The sequence below is a fragment of the Balaenoptera acutorostrata genome, chromosome 4, assembly GCF_949987535.1.
Source record: "Balaenoptera acutorostrata chromosome 4, mBalAcu1.1, whole genome shotgun sequence".
NCBI classification, from domain to species: domain Eukaryota; kingdom Metazoa; phylum Chordata; class Mammalia; order Artiodactyla; family Balaenopteridae; genus Balaenoptera; species Balaenoptera acutorostrata.
The window spans coordinates 40,080,904-40,100,055 of NC_080067.1; the positions used below are offsets into that span (position 1 = coordinate 40,080,904).

The following is a 19,152-nucleotide window of genomic DNA, read 5'->3' on the forward strand; positions in this document are numbered from 1 at the left end:
CACCTTCTCTGCCTGGACCACAACTCTGTTCCTGACTCAAATATCTGTTGAATGAATGAAGGAATGAAATGCCTTCCCTCTTCCATCTTTGCCTAGCTAACTCCTTCGCTCCGAGCACATCCTATGTGCTTACCCATAACTCACGTCTCACTTGTAGTTAGTTGTCCAATGTCTAGTTCTGCCCCCTGTAATAACTATTTCTATCTTACTTATCAGTCTGTTTCCAGCAGCTAGGAAGGTGCATGGCACATAGTAAGTTGTCAATAAATATTGGTTGCATAAATGAATATTTTATTTATTTTTTATATTTATTCTGTCAGGTTCCTTATCTTGGTCACAAAACCAATGTTGTCTAGGCAAGGTGTTTGTTAGGGCACCTGATACACAAATACAGCAGCAAAGAAGTGGTCTCATTCTGGCTTTGTCCCACATATGTAAATCAGATTTCTCAGTTCTGTATCTCCCTGTCAAATATCCTGAGTTTAGCCCTTTTCTGTCTGATCTATCTCCTTTACTAGCAGTAAAGTCAATTACTCTCTTCCTTGGTTGTTTAATTTACCTAGTTAATTCTACCCTCCTAAGCTAGAACTGGGTCAACAAGGAAACGGTTTCTGTATGCATTTCTCTTTCCCACTATTTTCCTGTTTCAGGGAGATTTTTCAACTAATTTCCTACTCAGGTAAGCATTTCCAGCTCCTTGTGACCAAAATCTCCACTAGTCTGGCCTTTCTTTTCCAATTCCAGTTCTCTCAGAGCCTCTTCTCAGTAACTCATCTCTGCTCTCCTTTAATAAGGTCCTGTGCTCGCCTTCTCTTGAATGTCTCTATTTGGCTAAGTGCTGCTGGTTTTTGATCATCGTCCTCGAAGTTTCCTCTATCCCAGGTTGCTTCACTCATAATACGCTCATTCAGACTCCTGGTCAGCTCACACATACACGCATAATAAGCCTATTTATAGACGCACACTGCAAGTGACTCCTTACCTCTAAGTTACAGAAAATAGGAGCTTTACTTGTCAACTGAATACTACATAAGTTCAGGAATTGGAAATGAGAACAGAGCATAACAACCCTTCATTTCTAGATATAGTTACATTATAGGAGTTCAGATGCATCATGAAGAAACAGTCTTGTGTCAGAGGAAGCCCTGCAAATTCTGTGAGGGCAGGGATTATATCTGTTTATTCACCATGACATATATTCAGATCCCAATAGTGTCAGACATGTAGGGGTACTCAAAAATAGTTGTTGAAATGAAATGAAAAGTTTCAGAGTCTTTTCATGGTCCACAAGGAAAAAAGTCTTTTTTGGAGAAGGCAAATGATTCAGCATAATCCTCTGAGTCTTCTATAATAGAACAGAGATACGTATTCATTAAAAAAATATAAACATGTGGAGCCTAATACCACCTTGTGTCAACTAAATGCCTAGTTTGTTAATACATACTAAATTTCATAGTGCCCACTGGAGAAGAGTTTTTTTTTTTTTTTACAGTTTTGACTTCGCTTTAAGTAGCATTCTACAGCACCAGTGACCCAGCTAATCCTTTTGCTGTGATCTTTTTGTACCACTCCCTAACCAAAATTGATGCAAAGGCAGAATGTTTTGAGTTACTCTCAGTAATTACATATTACTGAAGTTGGACTGATCATTTTTGTTCAACAGTGTGATCCAAAATAGCAAAATGTTTAAATGGGAGAAACATGGGTATGTAATTTCATTGCTTCCTCTTCAGAAACATCCACCAGTGTCCAGGAAGCTTGGGATCTAACTGATGAGAGTTACTTAGGGAACAGTGTAGCCTTTTCATAACCTTCTATATCTTTCCTTAAAAAAGGAACATTATTATTCATTAACATTATAATCAACACACAGCCTTGATAACTTATTTTAAGTGATATATTGTATTTAAATTGCAGTATAATCTCTAATAGCTTTTTGCCAGCAAAGACTCTTTTTGGATTTAAAATGCAAATTGGACTTGAAAAAGAAAATTTATTTTTAGACTTACAGCACTTTAACTTAACTGTAACACAGTTTCAGGGCTTCCATTTGTTAACAGAATGTTTTTGGTTGTGAATTTTGGAGGAATCCCTACTGGAAAATTATTGACTGTCCTCTCTTGGCTGTGAGCCATTCATTTAAATGGGCTATGAGATAAGGCTGAAGAATTCCACTAATTTGGGGAGAGCCAACTAAGGATTATTACTGTAGGTCCATTAGACTTGAGATTTCTGTAATTATCTCAACAAGTTCTAAAAATCTAGGGTCAGACGAGGTGAAAAAGTTTATGTAGCTATGCTCATGTTATGGAGCAATAAAATCTTAATTGGGCATCAGAAAGACAGTGATTGCTACATAATTTAATTTGGATTCTCTCTCTCTGTGGAGCTTCCAAAATTTTTTTAATGCTATTTGGAGTTACAGAAGGATGATACTGTAGAAAAACATCAGTTTAAAATTAGACCTAGGCTCTATCTAAAGTCATATTGGTGGCTTTGGGCATGCAACCACTCTATGCCTAGGTTTCCTTAAAACAGAGGTAACATGTCCTATTTATAGAGCAATGGGAAGATATTATAAGGAAGAAATATAATTAAAACCAGAGAAGCAGTTTAACATCATAGTTAAGAGCCCAGGCTTTGTCCACCAGACTGCTTGAGGATAAACTTCAGTTTTGCTACTTACCAACTCTGTGACTTTGGGTACAGATTCCTTACCATCAATTTCTATAGCTCGAAAGTGGGGACAAAAATATTGTTACCGTATACAGTTAAATGAGAAAAAGTGTCAAGGAATTTAGAAAATTGACTCGCATGAAGTAAGCACTTGGTGCCTGACACAGATCAAACATTGACTTTTTATTATTATTATGACATAAGCATCTTTGGCTGAACCCTAATGAAAATCCTGTAGTTTACATTTTGCCTGTAAATCTGACAGTGAGTTTATCTGTAAATCTGATAGCAACTGGATTCCAGGTTAACTATGTATAGCTTGTGCCTGTGTGTATGTGGGTGTGAGTGTGCGTTTGTGCCTAGGCATTCAAGGTAAATTGGTCACATGTGTACATGAAATACAATTATAAACTACTCGTCAAGCTAAAACACAAAAAATAGTTCTCCTTTCCTGAGAATTGCAGCTCTACAGAAAAAATTCACTATCTTGGAACTTCCCTCAAATCTACTTGTGTAAATCCACAGATAATTTCTGAACAGTTGTATAGAGATGACTTTTCTTGGTGCTGACCAATTGGACTAGTGCAAGACTTGACCTTGGCTTAGCTGGAACTTACCCAGTGGCTGACAGGGAGTGTTTGACTAAATGATTAACTAGCAGTCCTGATTACATCCAGCATCGGGTGTTCCCTCCCGTTCTTCCCCCCAACCTTTCTACAACCAAGGTATCACAAAAGCAATTTGAAACAGGGATTTCGTTCAAAAGAGAGGATTGGATTTTGCAAGAACCCAGAATGTTTGTAATGAAAACTGTTTGGTTTTATTAGTATTAGTTTGTGTGCTTGCTAATTTTCAGTCATTTTCTCTTTAGGGATGGTCCCCCAGATTCTAGTTTCCACATTGCTGCCTTCTGAATAGAGTCCTTTGTGACCCATTGTGATTACATTGCATTTTCCTTGTGTTCTTTCAAAACGTTCTGACTCTGCCTTAATTTTGGTCAGGGGATGGTGGGAGGAGGGTGGCAGCAGGGGAATGAGGTCAGCAATACTTTCAGAATGTTGTCAAAGGAGATTTTTAAATTGTCAAAAATTGCCTAGTAAGTAATATCAAGCTTGGTATCTATTAATAAAGCAAACATTTAGGATAGGAGTTTTGGGTCAGAAATGAATGTCCTAAGGCCTTCACAGGAGCATTTGCTCCTGGGTGCCCCAGCATTTCTCTGACCTCTTCTGGACACTTCCATAACAGTCATAAGCCAGGCTGATGATTACAGTGATTTTTAAGATACCAAAATGAAAATGTTGTGTGAAAATGTTTTGGGAGCAAAAAACCAAGGGCGTAGGCCGATTGGGAGAGAACAAACTGAAAACAGTTTTGCTCATAAAGGCTTCCTTAAACCTTACTTACGCAGGGCAAGAACAATCAGTGAAGAAGTTTTGCTACCAAGCCAGATATGTGGCATACATGTTATAAATAGATGCCTAGCCTATTTAAAATATTCAACACCAAACTATATAGTGACCAGGATTTTTTAAAAAATACAGTAGTAATTGAGAAAGAAGTGATTTGAAACCATTCCCACTTAATACTGTTGCTTGTTTTGCACATTTTCCTGGATATTTTTTAAAAGCCTCAAAGAAAAAAATGGACAAAAGTGTAGTCAATCCTAATCACTTACAAATTTCCTATTTGCTAATTCACCTACTGGCTAAAATGTATTTGTTACCCCCAAATCAATACTCACGGTGCTGTCGAGGTCATTTACAGACATACACAGATTGATGAAAGATTTCCATCACTCTGCACACGTGTACCCAGCTGAGGTCCAACAAGGAGATTGTAAACAAGGGTCCTTCTCTCAGTCTATTTAGTGCCATGTTTTTCACATATTCTGTGCTTTTTGTTAGAGATTTAACTGTTTAACATGGCCCCCAAACCTAGTGCTGAAGTGCTGTCTAGTGCCCCTAAGTGCAAGAAGGCTGTGATGTGCCTGATGGAGAAAAGACATGTGTTGAATAAGCTTCATTCAGGCTTGAGTTGTAGTGCTATTGGCTGTGACTTCAGTGTTAATGAATCAATGATATATATTAAATCAGAAATTAAACAGAAACACACATAAAACAAGATGAGGTATTGATCAGTTGATGAAAGTACTGTGTGATCAGAGGCTCATGGGAACCTAACACTGTATTTTCCAAAGGTCAATGATTCAGTATTTGTTAATTCAATGTTAGTGTTGACTTTAGAACAAAACCCCATCAAATAACGAGAATCAGCCCTATGCATAATTCCTGTTAATTCATTCGCATGGGAAAGCATCAGTGATCTACTAAGTAGGGATCCACATTAAATAAAATTAAACCCACAATTAAGTGCCAGCAGAGAGCTTCATGCTATCCAGTTTATTCATTTGCTGCTTGTGGCAATCATATTTATTTGAGATTTTCATTATTTTACTGAGAGTCTCCCCAGGATTACTTGACACATGCAGAAATCTCTTTAAAACACACATGAACATTCACACACACAGGACCAGAAAAGTAGCCTCTATGGAATGTACATGTATAAACATAGAAATATTTCTTGTGTATAGTGCCTAAAATTCTATTTTCAGTTAGCAAGCTATTGATGCTGTTGGAAAGCATGGCATATAGATAAGAAAGGGGGATCATGTGACATTGGAAGCCATTGGCATTCAAAGACAGACCAAGGATTGCCCCTTCTTGAGGTAGACATGTAGCAGGTTTCCAGTGTATCTGGAATTCTGCCATGTCTAATCATGTCTGGCAATGAGTAGAGTGGTTGTGTCTCTGGTCTGTTGCCTGAGAGGGCCAGGAGCCTCCTCAGAGAGAGCTCATCTCAGAGGAATAAAAAGTCAAGCTCAACAAAAGTGTCCCTTGAATAAAGCCTTTCCCATCAGAGAAGTGATTCTGAATATAGTTTAGCTTTTGCTGTTGTAGTCTTCCCCCAAACCAGGCCCATTGGTCCTTGTGGTTCTTGGGAGAGGGAGGCATGGAGATAAAATCTAAGAGAGCTCGTCACCTGGAGGCACCATGAGCCCTCCTCGGAACTCCTCTAGGACAATGATGATGGAAGAGAGGCATTCTCCCTGTATCACACGGCTCCAACCCCAGAGGTTATGGATGGGGTCTGGGGCAGGAGGGCATGGAGGTAAAGCCAGTATAGAGAGTGGAGACCTGAGGAGAGTGGACTTGTACAGGAGACACATGTGTGGCTCCCTGCCGTCCTGTGCCAGGGACTCAGAAGGGACAACTGTACTTAGAAATATGGGTTGTCATGACATGGGCCCATTTGTACTTACAGACTGGAAAGGCAAGAAGAAATAGGCCTGATTCATCTAAGTATGGGACCATCTTTACTTCCTGATCTTAGATTCCCTTGTGTTCATCTTCCATGTTTCTCTATTGTCTAATCTGATAGTTCTCCCCTGGATGGACATTAGAATCACTCAGGAAGCCTTAAAAAAATGCCTGGACCACCTCAAAGATTCTGATTTAATTGATCAGGGATCTATCCTTGGCATCTGTATGTTTAAAGGCTTCTAAGGTGATTCACATGGTTAGCCAGGGTTGAAAAATACTGCTGTACAACGTATCACTGAGAATTTTCACCCTCCGTCATCCATCCTGTTCTATCCAGAGGAAGGTTAGGCAAGAACCCTGCTACGTGTCCCCCTCAAGAAGATGCACTTCGGGGTGTGCCTTTGAGTACGAAAGGCCTCCATGCCGCTTTCCTGTCTGTTTGCCCCACTGTGAAGAATTCATCTGTTTTTTACCCTTTCTTCCCGGCTACAGACTCCAAATTCTCCAAATTCTGGAGACTCCAAATTCTGATGCTTTCTCCTTCCTTGGACTCAGCACCAGTTGCCGGTGATAAGGCTGACACTGAGGAGGGAGGGACGCTGTGGCGACAGAAAGGCAGGGAGCAGACAAAGTAAAGAAGGGGGCATGGCAAGGGGAGAATAAAGGCTAATTGGGAAGGAGTGGAGGAGGAGAAAGCGCTGGAGCATGCTCGCTGCTTCTCACACACTCCCACCTGATGCAGCCAAAGGGTGGAGGGGAGAGGGTGAGCTTGGGGCCACACACACCTAAGTGCGAGTCCTGGGTCTCCATCATTTACTAGCTGCTTGATCTTGGGGAAGCTACTTATTCTTGTACAACAAAAAAGTGGGGAAGCTCAGGGATTCAAAACAAGTCTGCCTGATTTAAGCACTGCAAACATTTTCTCAGCTTATACAACATCTCCTAATCCATACCCTCACAACAGACCCTGGTAACGAATACAGTAATTAATAACATCCCAGACGGTAGTTGAGCTTGTTTTTAAATTCCTATGATCAAATAAGTTGGGGAAATGGTACAAGAAGATTAGTTGGGAAAAGAATGGTGTGCCCTTTATTATCAGTGTAGAGCAGTCAGAATCGCCATTCATAGGAAGTGAGCTCATTATTAGTAGATTACCTTGCTTGTCTTTATGTGACTACTTTCTTAAATTAAAAACAAACGTTTTTCTTATTGCAAAAGCAACACACGTTCATCTAATACAAATTGGAAAATAAAGATAAGCAAATAAAACAAAATTAAACACACTCATAATCCCTCCACCCAGATATAACTGCTGTAAAGGCCTTTTAGACTTTCTTTGTTTTTATACAGATTTTCAAAAAATCATAATATACACTTTCTTTCACTTTAGAAACATCTGGTCAACAGCATTCCATGTCAATACATTGGCCTTTTACTACATCACTTTTTATGTCTGCTTACGAAGGTGAAATAATTTTATTTGTTTTTAAACCACATTTGTTTACTCAGATGTCAGAAACCCACAGATAAGGAAACATCTGAAGAGCCCAAGTGTGGCTATGTGGAGAGGCTGAGTAATTCAACGTGCAAAATATAAAAACAATTATAACCAGTTTGACGGTGGTGCGTCTGTTTCCTATGGCCCTTCTACCCAGGAGTCTACCGCCGACTTCAAAGAAAAGTCAGCACAGAGAGGGTCCAGAGGATAAGGTGCAAAACGAGAATCAAACCCATGATAAGAGATTAAAGGAAGGTTGATCAAAGCCCCAGCATAAAGGTGCTAGCCCATGACTTGCCTTGGCCCATGGCCCCAAAATATTCATAAAAGCAGAGCTCTCTTTGAAGTGATTGGAAGCGCCTGTGCTCAGATGAGCTCTCTGGTCAAAGGGCCGTTTTAAAAGTGGCACAGAAGGGGTTGGCAGAGTTGCCTCTCCCTCTCTTGTCTGCACATCCCTCACAAATTGCTTGAACGCTGCTTCTTTGGTTTGTTGTCCAGATGTAAGTAGTGTAACTGGGTATCAAGTGAGCAATTCAACCTAAGAGGGAAAGGATCATCTTTTTCCGTCATGGGAGATGTGGGAAGTAGGGCTGCACGATCGTGGCGGTGGATTTGCGCTCATGAGCATGGAGCTGCAGCCACTGCTCGTCCTTCTCAGGCGAGGCAGGTGGTACTTCCAGAGAGGCAGTGAGACTTGTTCATTACTCTCCCTGTTCATTCTACTTGCTCGTTCCTTGTTCGCTGCTCCCCCAAATAGGAGTTTATGGCCCTTTGTGGTGTTAGGACATAAACCACCCATTTCCTCAGAGAAGAGAAGAAAATAGAAGTGCTCCCAAAATGGCAGTTGCCTTTACGACATTCAGCTTACATTTTTAAAAGTATGTTAAAAGACAAGAGTTAGGGCTTCCCTGGTAGTGCAGTGGTTGAGAATCTGCCTGCCAATGCAGGGGACATGGGTTCGAGCCCTGGTCTGGGAAGATCCCACATGCCGCGGAGCAACTAGGCCCGTGTGCCACAACTACTGAGCCTGCGCGTCTGGAGCCTGTGCTCCGCAACAAGAGAGGCCGCGATAGTGAGAGGCCCGCGCACCGCGATGAAGAGTGGCCCCCACTTGCCGCAACTAGAGAAAGCCCTCGCACAGAAACGAAGACCCAACACAGCCAAAAATAAATAATAAATAAATTTTTTTTAAAGTAAAAATTAAAAAAAAAAAAAGACAAGAGTTATATAAAATTGCTAAAAATGTGTGCTTAGAATGTCTTTATGTAGCAGTTCTTTCAGGCTCCGATTTTCTGGTTTTTCACTTTACAGGATAATCTTCTATTCTTTAGGGTCTTTATTTTTACTTCCCCTGTCATCAAATCTTCATTTCCTTCAAAGTGCAAGGGATTTGCATGTTCTCTCTACCTTTTTTTTTTTTTTTTTTTTTTTAAATTTTATTTATTTATTTATTTATGGCTGTGTTGGGTCTTCGTTTCTGTGCGAGGGCTTTCTCCAGTTGCGGCGAGCGGGGGCCACTCTTCATCGCGGTGCGCAGGCCTCTCACTGTCGCGGCCTCTCCCGTTGCGGAGCACAGGCTCCAGACGCGCAGGCTCAGTAGTTGTGGCTCACGGGCTTAGTTGCTCCGCGGCATGTGGGATCCTCCCAGACCAGGGCTCGAACCCGCGTCCCCTGCATTGACAGGCAGGCTCTCAACCACTGCGCCACCAGGGAAGCCCTCTCTACCTTTTTTTTTTTTTTTTTAAAGGATTTTCTTTTTATTTATTTATTTATTTATTTTATTTTTATTTTTATTTTTGGCTGTGTTGGGTCTTCGGTTCGTGCGAGGGCTTTCTCCAGTTGTGGCAAGCGGGGGCCACTCTTCATCGCGGTGCGGGGACCGCTCTTCATCGCGGTGCGCGGGCCTTTCTCTATCGCGGCCCCTCCCGCCGCGGGGCACAGGCTCCAGACGCGCAGGCTCAGCAACTGTGGCTCACGGGCCCAGCTGCTCCGCGGCATGTGGGATCTTCCCAGACCAGGGCTCGAACCCGTGTCCCCTGCATTAGCAGGCAGATTCTCAACCACTGCGCCACCAGGGAAGCCCCCTCTCTACCTTTTTAAGGTCAATTTCTTAATCTTTACTTGAGGTTTCAAGTTAGAGTTTTTACTGACAAGTCTTTACTGAGCACAACGTTAGGCCCTGAGAGAAAACTGGAAAATGCATCTCCTCCTTTTCAGGAACCACAGTACAGGTGAAGAGACAATGAATTTTCCAACAAAAAAATGAATATGATGTCAGCCGATATGGGCTTTGTAAGGATGGTCCTTCGTGAAGAAGGAGAATTTGAACTGGGCCTTGAATATGCCTGAATTATGGTCAAAGTTACAGAAGCAGAGAACTGTAAGGTGTCTCATAGCAGAAAATGAATACATTCATTTAATTGGGGCAGATGGCTCACGTTAGAAAGCAGTGAGAGAAGCTTCACTAGGTATATTAGGGTTAGAATGTGCTGTGAATCTGGATTTTATTATGAATGCAAGAGGATTATATTGAAGACTTTGGCGTGGAAAATGGTGTGCTGAAATGACAGGACGATGTGAATCTGACTGACACACAGGATGAATGGGGTGGGGAGAGACCTGGGGCCAGAGTCTGGTTGAAAGGGCATGAATAGAGCCTGAGAGAGGAGGGCCCAAGAAAGAATAGAAACTGGGACCTGGAAGGATGGGATGGGCTCTGGAGGCTGTGAAATGCGAACTGGTCTGACCTGCAGGAGCTGGGGAGGGGGACGTGTAGGAGGAGGAAAGAAGAGGACTCACTGATGATTCAGTAATGTCATCACACATAAACTTAACTGCATGACTTTTACTGAAGTGCTAGGTGATGGAATTACAAAGAGGTTAAGTTCATCAACAGAATGGTTAGGAAGACACAGTAGGTATTCACCTGAGAAATTCAAAGTAGCCTCATCTAAAGCCTCTTTTAAGACCGAGTGAGGCAGTGAGCTCTCAGGAGTTCAGAGAAAGAAATCTTCCCTAAAGTTTGGAGTCATGGGAGCTTCAGGAAGAGATGGGACATAAGCTGAACCTTGAATAGTGGGTAGAATTTGGAAAGAATGGGAGGAGGAGTTAAAAGGGTGGGGTGAGGGGGAGAGAAACAAAGGCACGAGGTAGAGAAGCACAGGAGTGTTTGTGACACTTGGAGTTAGCCCATCTGGCTGGAGCAGAGTTTGTATGAAAACTCAGAGAGGAAAAAAAAGATAAGGTAGAGACTTTTGATTAGCCAAGTTAAAGAGTTTGTAATTTAACCTGGGCAACGTCAAGCCACTGACATTTTTGAGCAAGGGAGTGGCCAGAGCAAAAGGGTATCTGGTGAAGTTTAATCTGTGAAAGATACGTGACATATGTATAAAAGTAGGGAGATAATACTAGCAAGAGGAGTAGTTAGGTGAGTTCTGGTCAGAAGGGATGAAGATGTAAAGTAGGTTAACACTGATCATCTAAAGAGTATAGAAAAGAGGCAAAGAGTTACTGATAAGCCCAAGGGAGAGCAAGAAATACAGAATTTTACTCGAGATTTCAAACATGGAAGGCTGTGATAACGATTGTGCTGTAGACCAAAGTATAAACGTCCAGAGAGGACTGGTTTGGAGGCAACCCAGAGAGTTTAGTCTTAAAGAGATGGAACCTGAGATGACAGCCAGGCAAACGTGTCCAGAAGCGTTTAGAAGCGGGGGCTTGAGGCTCAGCTGAAAGAGAGATTTACCATTCCAAGTTGGAAAAATCCACAGAGCTCAGCAGTCCTTAAAAGTGTTTAATTAACTTATTTATTCAGAAAGTGAAGTATTTTCAGAAGCTCATTTGAGAATTTATACTCTCTTGATGCAGATGAATTCTCAATTGCTCTTTTGTTTTCCTTGCGAAACAGTTCAACTTGTATGAGAAAGAACGTGGGGAGGGCAGTGGAAGGGTTTCCTCACTATTCCAGGTGTAGAAATTGTGGGCATTGAGCCTCCTGTACGTAATATTCTTCTCTTCAGTGGTAATACTTTATGAAAATTTTATACATCTTTCTATCAATTGCCACACCCATCACAGTCAGTGTTTTGCACACTGTAAATACTCAGTGTTGGTTGATTTGCACTTTCATCATAAATCTCAAAGATAAAATAGTGGACATAAGAAAAACTAACAAGCTTACAGCTAATCTTATAATGACAGACTCTACATAGACAAATGCAGAGCGGATATCAAATGTGAATTGCAAAAATTTTGTAAGCGAAGTACAAGAAGCAATAACTGTAGTTTCAGATCTTTACTAAAATGATAAAATCCATTAACAATCCCACATGCCTTGGAGCCAGCCTCCCAGACATTCAAAGGTCACAGCACCTTGAAGAGCGGAGTCAACAGCCAAAGTTATCAGAGTGAAGAGTGACTCCAGGCCCAGGACGGCTAAGGCAGACCTGCATTCATTTTTTCATCTGAGATAGGAACGAGCAAGAACCTCAGTTATTTAAAGGAGGGGGTGAGATACAGGATAGGAGGACCCAGACGTCTCAAGAATAAAACCAACCAACTACAGTAAAGGAAGGAGGACTATACACAGATAATATTCATCATTCTACCTGAATCCACAGTTACACAAGTAAAAAGAGGAGCATCAGTCTGGTTGACTAGATCATAAAGAAGCAATGTGTCTCTTTTTTCCCCTTCCAAACTTACAAGAATACACCCTCCATGTTATCTCATCCTTTCTGTGGTCTTTCAGCCGCTCGACTGATCCAGAACATGGATGCCGCCGCTGAGCCTTGTACAGACTTTTTCAAATACGCCTGCGGAGGCTGGTTGAAGCGCAACATCATTCCTGAGACCAGCTCCCGTTACAGTAACTTTGACATTCTAAGGGATGAATTGGAAGTCATTTTGAAAGGTTAGTAGTGGAGTTTGTGTCTGTGCATCAAAGATTTCTCTCTTAATATATCCATTTCTTAAGATACAGCTCTTAGCGATTACAGGGAGTATCGCAAAACATTAAAGTCGATAATCCCTCCAAGTTTTGGGGACCACCGCTGAGTCACTCTGAGGGTGGTAGACGCTGAAATGGATATGTTGGCATCTCTTAGCATTCCTGCTTTCATTTGTAGGTACACACGATAAAGCTCTATTATCCCTGGAGATGGCATCTTTATGCCATTTTATTACAGAAGAAATTAAATTATTGCCAGTAAACACCACCTGCATGTTCTTTCTACCCTGGCCCTGTGTTGAGGTCACTGTGAGATGTTACTGAGATTTGCCTTCCCAGAGTAGGTATATCTGTTCTAACCCAGTTAAGACACTCTCCCTGGGAAGCTGAGAAAGCAGTGTCTAGTCCTTTGCTATCCTCCATTCTCTGTTCTCCTCTTTTAGAAGTTACTTTGTAAAAAAAAATTTTGCTATTTTCTAATATCCAAACAAGAAGAACAGTACATTCATTTCATCTGGAGCATGAACAGTACAATCACACAAAGATAATTATTTTCCAACCATCAAGAAGACTATCATATTAAATTCCAAATTCCTCTGTAGTATTTGTTTTCTTTTTAATCTCAATTTCAAAAAAAGTAACTTCTCTATGGTAGAGCAGTACACATCACTGTTCACAAAAAAAAAAAAAAAAAGCTAATCTAGTCAAAAAGACTTTCATCTAAGTTGGGTAATGAAACTAACTCCCAGTTCTGCACCAGGAATAATGATCTGGTGTAAGGGGTTTGGTTTTTCCTATAGGGTTTTGGAATGGGAGATGTGTGAACATATGTACAAAAGTTTTTTTTTTTACCAAACCTGCATTGAAAATGTTAATTGCAGCTGCAAATAAGCAATTATACTGATGTGTTTTATCAATACCCTATTTCAGATGTCCTTCAGGAACCCAAAACTGAAGATATAGTAGCAGTGCAGAAAGCAAAAACATTGTATAGATCTTGTATAAATGAATGTAAGTGCTCTGTATTTTATTTTATTAGGAGTATGCCAAAATATGCATAGTCTTCATAATATATTTATATTCATTATTTTCAAAAGCTGCTATTGATAGCAGAGGCGGAGATCCTCTACTCAGACTGTTACCAGATATATATGATTGGCCAGTGGTGACAGAAAACTGGGAGCAAACATATGGTAAGGCAATTTTCCTTCTTTTAAAAAAAATTATTTCCATATAAAATCTGTTATTATTATAGTATCATATCAATGCACTAAAGCATCTAATGATATACTTCACCTTTCATTGCTTTAGGTTCTTGGACAGCTGAGAAATCTATTGCACAGCTGAATTCTAAATATGGGAAAAAAGTCATTATTAATTTTTTTGTTGGCACTGATGATAAAAACTCTACGAACCATGTAATTCATGTAAGTTTGTGTGGCCGACAGCCAAAGTTACTTGAAGTTGCAGTAAAACTTCCACACGCATTGTTGTTATTGATATTTAGAAATAATGCATATTCTCATTTGAATTGCATGAGCAAGGTGGTAATAAGTTCAAGGACAGATGCCTGGATTCCCAATTTTGAAAGTGTTTTCTTGATGCTGTGTTTTAGACATTCAACTCTCGTTCCTGCTACCTTTGTTTTAGATACCTCTCCCTTTATAAAAACAAATGATAAGAAAGGAAAGACTTCAGGTCTCTCCTGTTTAGAAAAAGCACCTGATTTCTCTGTATGTTCATGAAAGGAACATGGTCTGGTTTATATAAGTAATACAGGTCAGAAATCAGAAATCCCTAATTGATTCCAAAAAGATCATAGAAATGGGATTTTTAACACAATTTTGGTCCTTGCTAAAGAAAGTCTGTACTTTTTTCTCAATTAAGGTAAACAGAATCCCATTCTTTTTAAATGGCTTTATTTGATTTTTTTTAAAGTGTAAGCCATTCATTTAGGTTTACCTAGGATTTACTTAACGAGTTTGTTCAGAATAGAGTGAAACATTTAGGGAGCTTTTATTTAGTCTCCTGTAAAAGAAACTAACCAAAAGTTGCAGGTCACAGAAGCATAATTATGTCACTGTTGCATAAATCTTTATGGTCATTTGTATTAAAATCATGAAAGAGATTGAACCCAACTCTTGCCTACAGTGGACCCCTTTCTCTCTTCCTGCGTTCTCTCCTTTGGCTCTCAAATGCCAGTATCCTGCATGATCGCCATGAGGGGGTTTCCTAAGGAGGGTCAGGAGGTTGGAGAAGGAGCAGGGCTCTGCCCGTGGGGATGCCTTCTGGCTCTTTCCTTACCAGTCCTCTGGGTTCTGTTTCTTTTGTATTGGCCTGGCTCTTTACAGCTGCTAGGATTCTCACTCTCACCCATAAATGCTCGTTTACCTTACCCATCTTACCATGCGGCGCGTAAGAGGGACTCTTCCCAAAGCCGCGAGTACGTCCAGAAGCTTTTGCTAGGTATCCAAGGTGGACTGAGCATACTAGAACCGAGATGAGTTGCCTCTTTCTCACACTCAGCTGGCAGCTGGGTCTGCTGATGTCCTGAGCAGGACAGCTTTGGCGAGAACCGAGGAGGAATCTCCTCTATCCCCTTAGGGTAGAGGATCTCAAAAAAATCTCCGGCAAGATTTCTGCTAGCTTAGAATTTCTTGAGTTACCATAGAGGTTTTCCACCTTTTTTTTTTTTTCTGTCCCAGTTAAGGGTGGGGGTAGAAGAGAATGTCCCTCAGGGGAGCATATTAGAATCTCAGGAAGCCAAAATGTCCTGTAAAAGTATAATGCTCCCTAGTCCTAGATTCTAACATGTATTTGTTCACCTCCCCCTTTATTATGCATTAAAAATCCTTCCCTGTGTGCTTTTTTTTTTTGTTCAAGATTTCTTTGGTTTTTCTCAGATATCTGCAGCACAGACTTCCAGATTATCTAGCTACCCATCAGTTTAACACTTGGAAGCAGGAGTAGTGTGGAAACCATTTCCTAACTATGTATTCACTCAGTGTCTGCTTGTTACCCTTATAAAGAACAAGAACACTAGGATCTTTATTTTTTTTTAAACATCTTTATTGGAGTATAATTGCTTTACAATGGTGTGTTAGTTTCTGCTTTATAACAAAGTGAATCAGCTATATGTATACATATATCCCCATATCCCCTCCCTCTTGAGTCTCCCTCCCTCCCACCCTCCCTATCCCCCACCCCAGGTGGTCACAAAGCACCAGCTGATCTCCCTGTGCTATGCGGCTGCTTCCCACTAGCTATCGATTTTACATTTGCTAGAAGAACACTAGGATCTTGCTCATACATAGATAGGCGTGCTTGTAATTTGTCCAACTGTTCTATATCAACTGAATACTTTATTTTCTTCTTCGCATATTTTTGTATAGATTGACCAACCTCGACTTGGCCTGCCTTCCAGAGACTACTATGAATGCACTGGAATATATAAAGAGGTAAAAACAAAAACAAAAATCCAACAAAATAAAAAACTACAGAATTTAAACTTAACCCTCTATGTCCTTCACTCAGGCAGATACTGAAAATCACATGTAATAGTGAGCTTCCTTTGACTGAATGAATATTCTAAACTAAGAAACAAAGAAACTTGAAATTCCTTGTTCGTGTCTTGATCTTAGTACTTAAGTCACGTGACCCATTTTGAAAAGTCAATTTTAAATGTTTTATTTTCTCTATAAATTTGATCATTTAAAAAATGAACAGATTAATCATGGTCTAGGTCAGTGCCAGTGAAGACCAGGGAATGGTCCAGTATCAGACACATCATACACTGCAGCACTCTTCTAGAGCCTTCTGATTTGACTTTCAGAGGACTACCCAGATAGGGGCATTGGGTTCAGACAAACCTTTGCAGTCACCTTCTGATTCTAACATTCATCATACCCCACAGAACTGCTTCTCTTTGCCTCACAGCCTTGCCTCCCTCAGGCTGGTGTTGATGTGCTTTTGCTTCTTGATATAAAGGAACCATAGATGGTAAACTTAGCAGCGTAATATATTATTAGGTATTTGGGGAAGGTGTTGGTTCCATAAATGTTTTCCTCCTTATTTTGTAGCTCAGAAGTAAGTTAAGTTTACCTTTGATTATTCTAATGGGTCACAATGGTGGTGTGGCTGAAATTACTTCTTAATTAAAATTATTAGCTTTATATGTTTATACTGAGTGTGCATTTTGCCTCATTATTAAGTTCAAAATAGCATGGAATAAATTCATTGTAAAGTATCTTTTTGAGTGGCTATACAACATTGAAATGAAGAAAAAGATATATTGTAAAAGTCCACAGTTAATAGCACAGACAGTCAAATGGGTGTGGGATATTTGAGTTCATTACAGGTATTGTGTGGGTTGCAGCTATTGGCTTTATGAGCTGTCTAGCTGCTTCCTATTGCAGAGTTGAGGGTGATTGAAGAATTCTGGCTCATTATACTACATTTTCATTGTCATCAACTAGGATGTTTTTCAAATTTAGGATTTTGTCCTACAAACATAGCAAATTTGTCCAATCCTAAAAAGATGTATTTTTTTTTTTGTATTTTAACATTCCTGATATTAAAGTATACCCAGCAGTTAGTGTATACATTTAATGTGGTAAAGTTTCTTTTTTGTGTTTTTTCTTTTGGAAAGGATCCTGTTGTTAAGATGATAGTGTATTTGTGCATTTTATATTCAATGCTATCTCATAATCAAGAAAATGTCATAATCTAGAGCTGTCTTTCATGGGCTTGGGTCATATGGAAGCATTTTGTTTAACCTGTGACTGTTTTTTTTTTTTTAATTTTAGATTAGATTATATTTTGAAAAATGCATATTGTATTCCTCTGGTTATTGTTCTAAACTTAAATACCTCAATTCCTTTTTGTTTTCTGTACTTTCCTTCCTAAAGAGAGAACAGGCCTTAAGGCAATAGAAACTCAAAGATATGTATTCTTATATTTTTTACATGGCAGAATGGTATGTTTTCTTACTAGTTAAGGTTACTTATGCACAGACTTTAAGAGCTAAATGGGACATTAGAGAATTTAGTTCAACCCCTCATTTTACAAATGAGAAAACAGAGACCCAAATAAGTAAAATGATTTGCTTAAGTCATGGATTAGAAGATCCACGTGTCAGGAACATTAATTGTAAGCAATAGAAACCTACTCTAACTTAAATTCTGTAAAAAAAAATGTTTTCTGTTTGTCACACCTAAATGTAAAGTTCTAGGGATGAATCAGGCATGGTTGGTTCCAGGGGTTCAACTGAACCATCTTACCTCTTTTCCTGCTACTTTCTTCTGTGTTGGAGTCCTTCTCTAGCAGGCTTTCTCCATTGTAGCATCAGAGATGATCCCTGGCTGCCTTACAATCCAGAAAAAAGAAATTCTGTCTCTCTTATTCCTATCAGTTTCTGAGGAAAGGGCTCTGATTGTTCCTGCTTGAGCCACCTGCCCTTCTCTTGACCAATCACTGTGTCCAGGGAACTGGGCTCTCTGATTAGGTAGTTGGTACTGCCAACCCATCTCTACAGCTCAGGAGGGGAGACCCCTTGATCGATAGTTCCACCAAGAGGAAAGAGAATAGAGAGTTCTGTAGCTACTATAGCCCCCCTCATCATGATCCTGTCTCCTGGTTCCCAATCTATCTTTCCTTCTAGATGGTGCTATTTCTACAGAAAAACCTGGAGAGCAAATCTCATTTAAAATTATGCATTAAGCCAGCTCATGTGGATGACACAAGGTGCCAAACAAAACTACATAAACACTCTTTTTCCAGGAGTTTATAATGTAAATTTAATAATACAGTGTTCCTACCAAATGTAAAATAGCTAGTGGGAAGCAGCCACATAGCACAGGGAGATCAGCTTGGTGCTTTGTGACCACCTAGAGGGGTGGAATAGGGAGGGTGGGAGGGAGACGCAAGAGGGAGGAGATATGGGGATATATGTATATGTATAGCTGATTCACTTTGTTATACAGCAGAAACTAACACACCATTGTAAAGCAATTATACTCCAATAAAGATGTTAAAAAAAAATAACACAGTGTTCTATAGGCCAAATATTAGTCAGAAGGCCACATAGCCATCTGTATAAATACTGAACAAATACATACATTTATTTTAAAAATTGGGATTTATCTGTGTGGCACCTTGTTGTGTAAAGTGTCCTTTCCCAGGAAATAAATAGAACTTCCTAAATGTCGTGGCAGAAGAAACTGTTCTCAAAATGGGTTCATCAAGGAGCCACTCATGCTGGATGTCTCTTGTTAAAGAGATAGAACCTTATTTCTGAGGTATTCTGATTATCTGAAGAGATCACTTAATGACACATTGCTACCTCAAAGGACAGAAGTAGTGAGATGTGAAACAGTTCTATCCCATACAAGAGTATACATTTCTATGCTAGGAAAACAATATGAAAGATACATATTGCCCATAAAAAATAATCATCCCATTCATGGAATTTTAAAATGGAACCAACCAACTACTTCATGTGAGAAAGCTCTTGCTTACTGATTCACTGAAAGGAATGACAACCTTAATTTTCTTGAAAAATCACCACCTCCAGAAGAGTCTCTGAACTCTATTGGGATGAATTGGAATTGGTCTCAAAGTTTCCCTTTCTCTACCTCTTTAGCTTTTCAAGGCTGATTGCTGCCTTGTCCTCCTTCATAAGGAATCTGCAGGTTAGGTACCCAAAA

General features: G+C 40.0%; 1 protein-coding gene across 4 annotated transcripts in view; it reads left to right on the forward strand.

Moving 5' to 3' along the window:
* MME (membrane metalloendopeptidase) overlaps positions 1–19,152 on the forward strand; it is a 92,129-nt gene that overhangs the window by 21,670 nt on the left and 51,307 nt on the right. For all 4 annotated transcript variants that reach the window (XM_057545997.1, XM_007164810.3, XM_007164808.2 and 1 more), the window contains exons 4-8: positions 12,251–12,412; positions 13,379–13,459; positions 13,546–13,641; positions 13,760–13,875; positions 15,841–15,906. In XM_057545997.1, the coding sequence (XP_057401980.1) occupies positions 12,251–12,412; positions 13,379–13,459; positions 13,546–13,641; positions 13,760–13,875; positions 15,841–15,906 (521 nt within the window). The remainder of the gene's footprint in view (positions 1–12,250; positions 12,413–13,378; positions 13,460–13,545; positions 13,642–13,759; positions 13,876–15,840; positions 15,907–19,152) is intronic.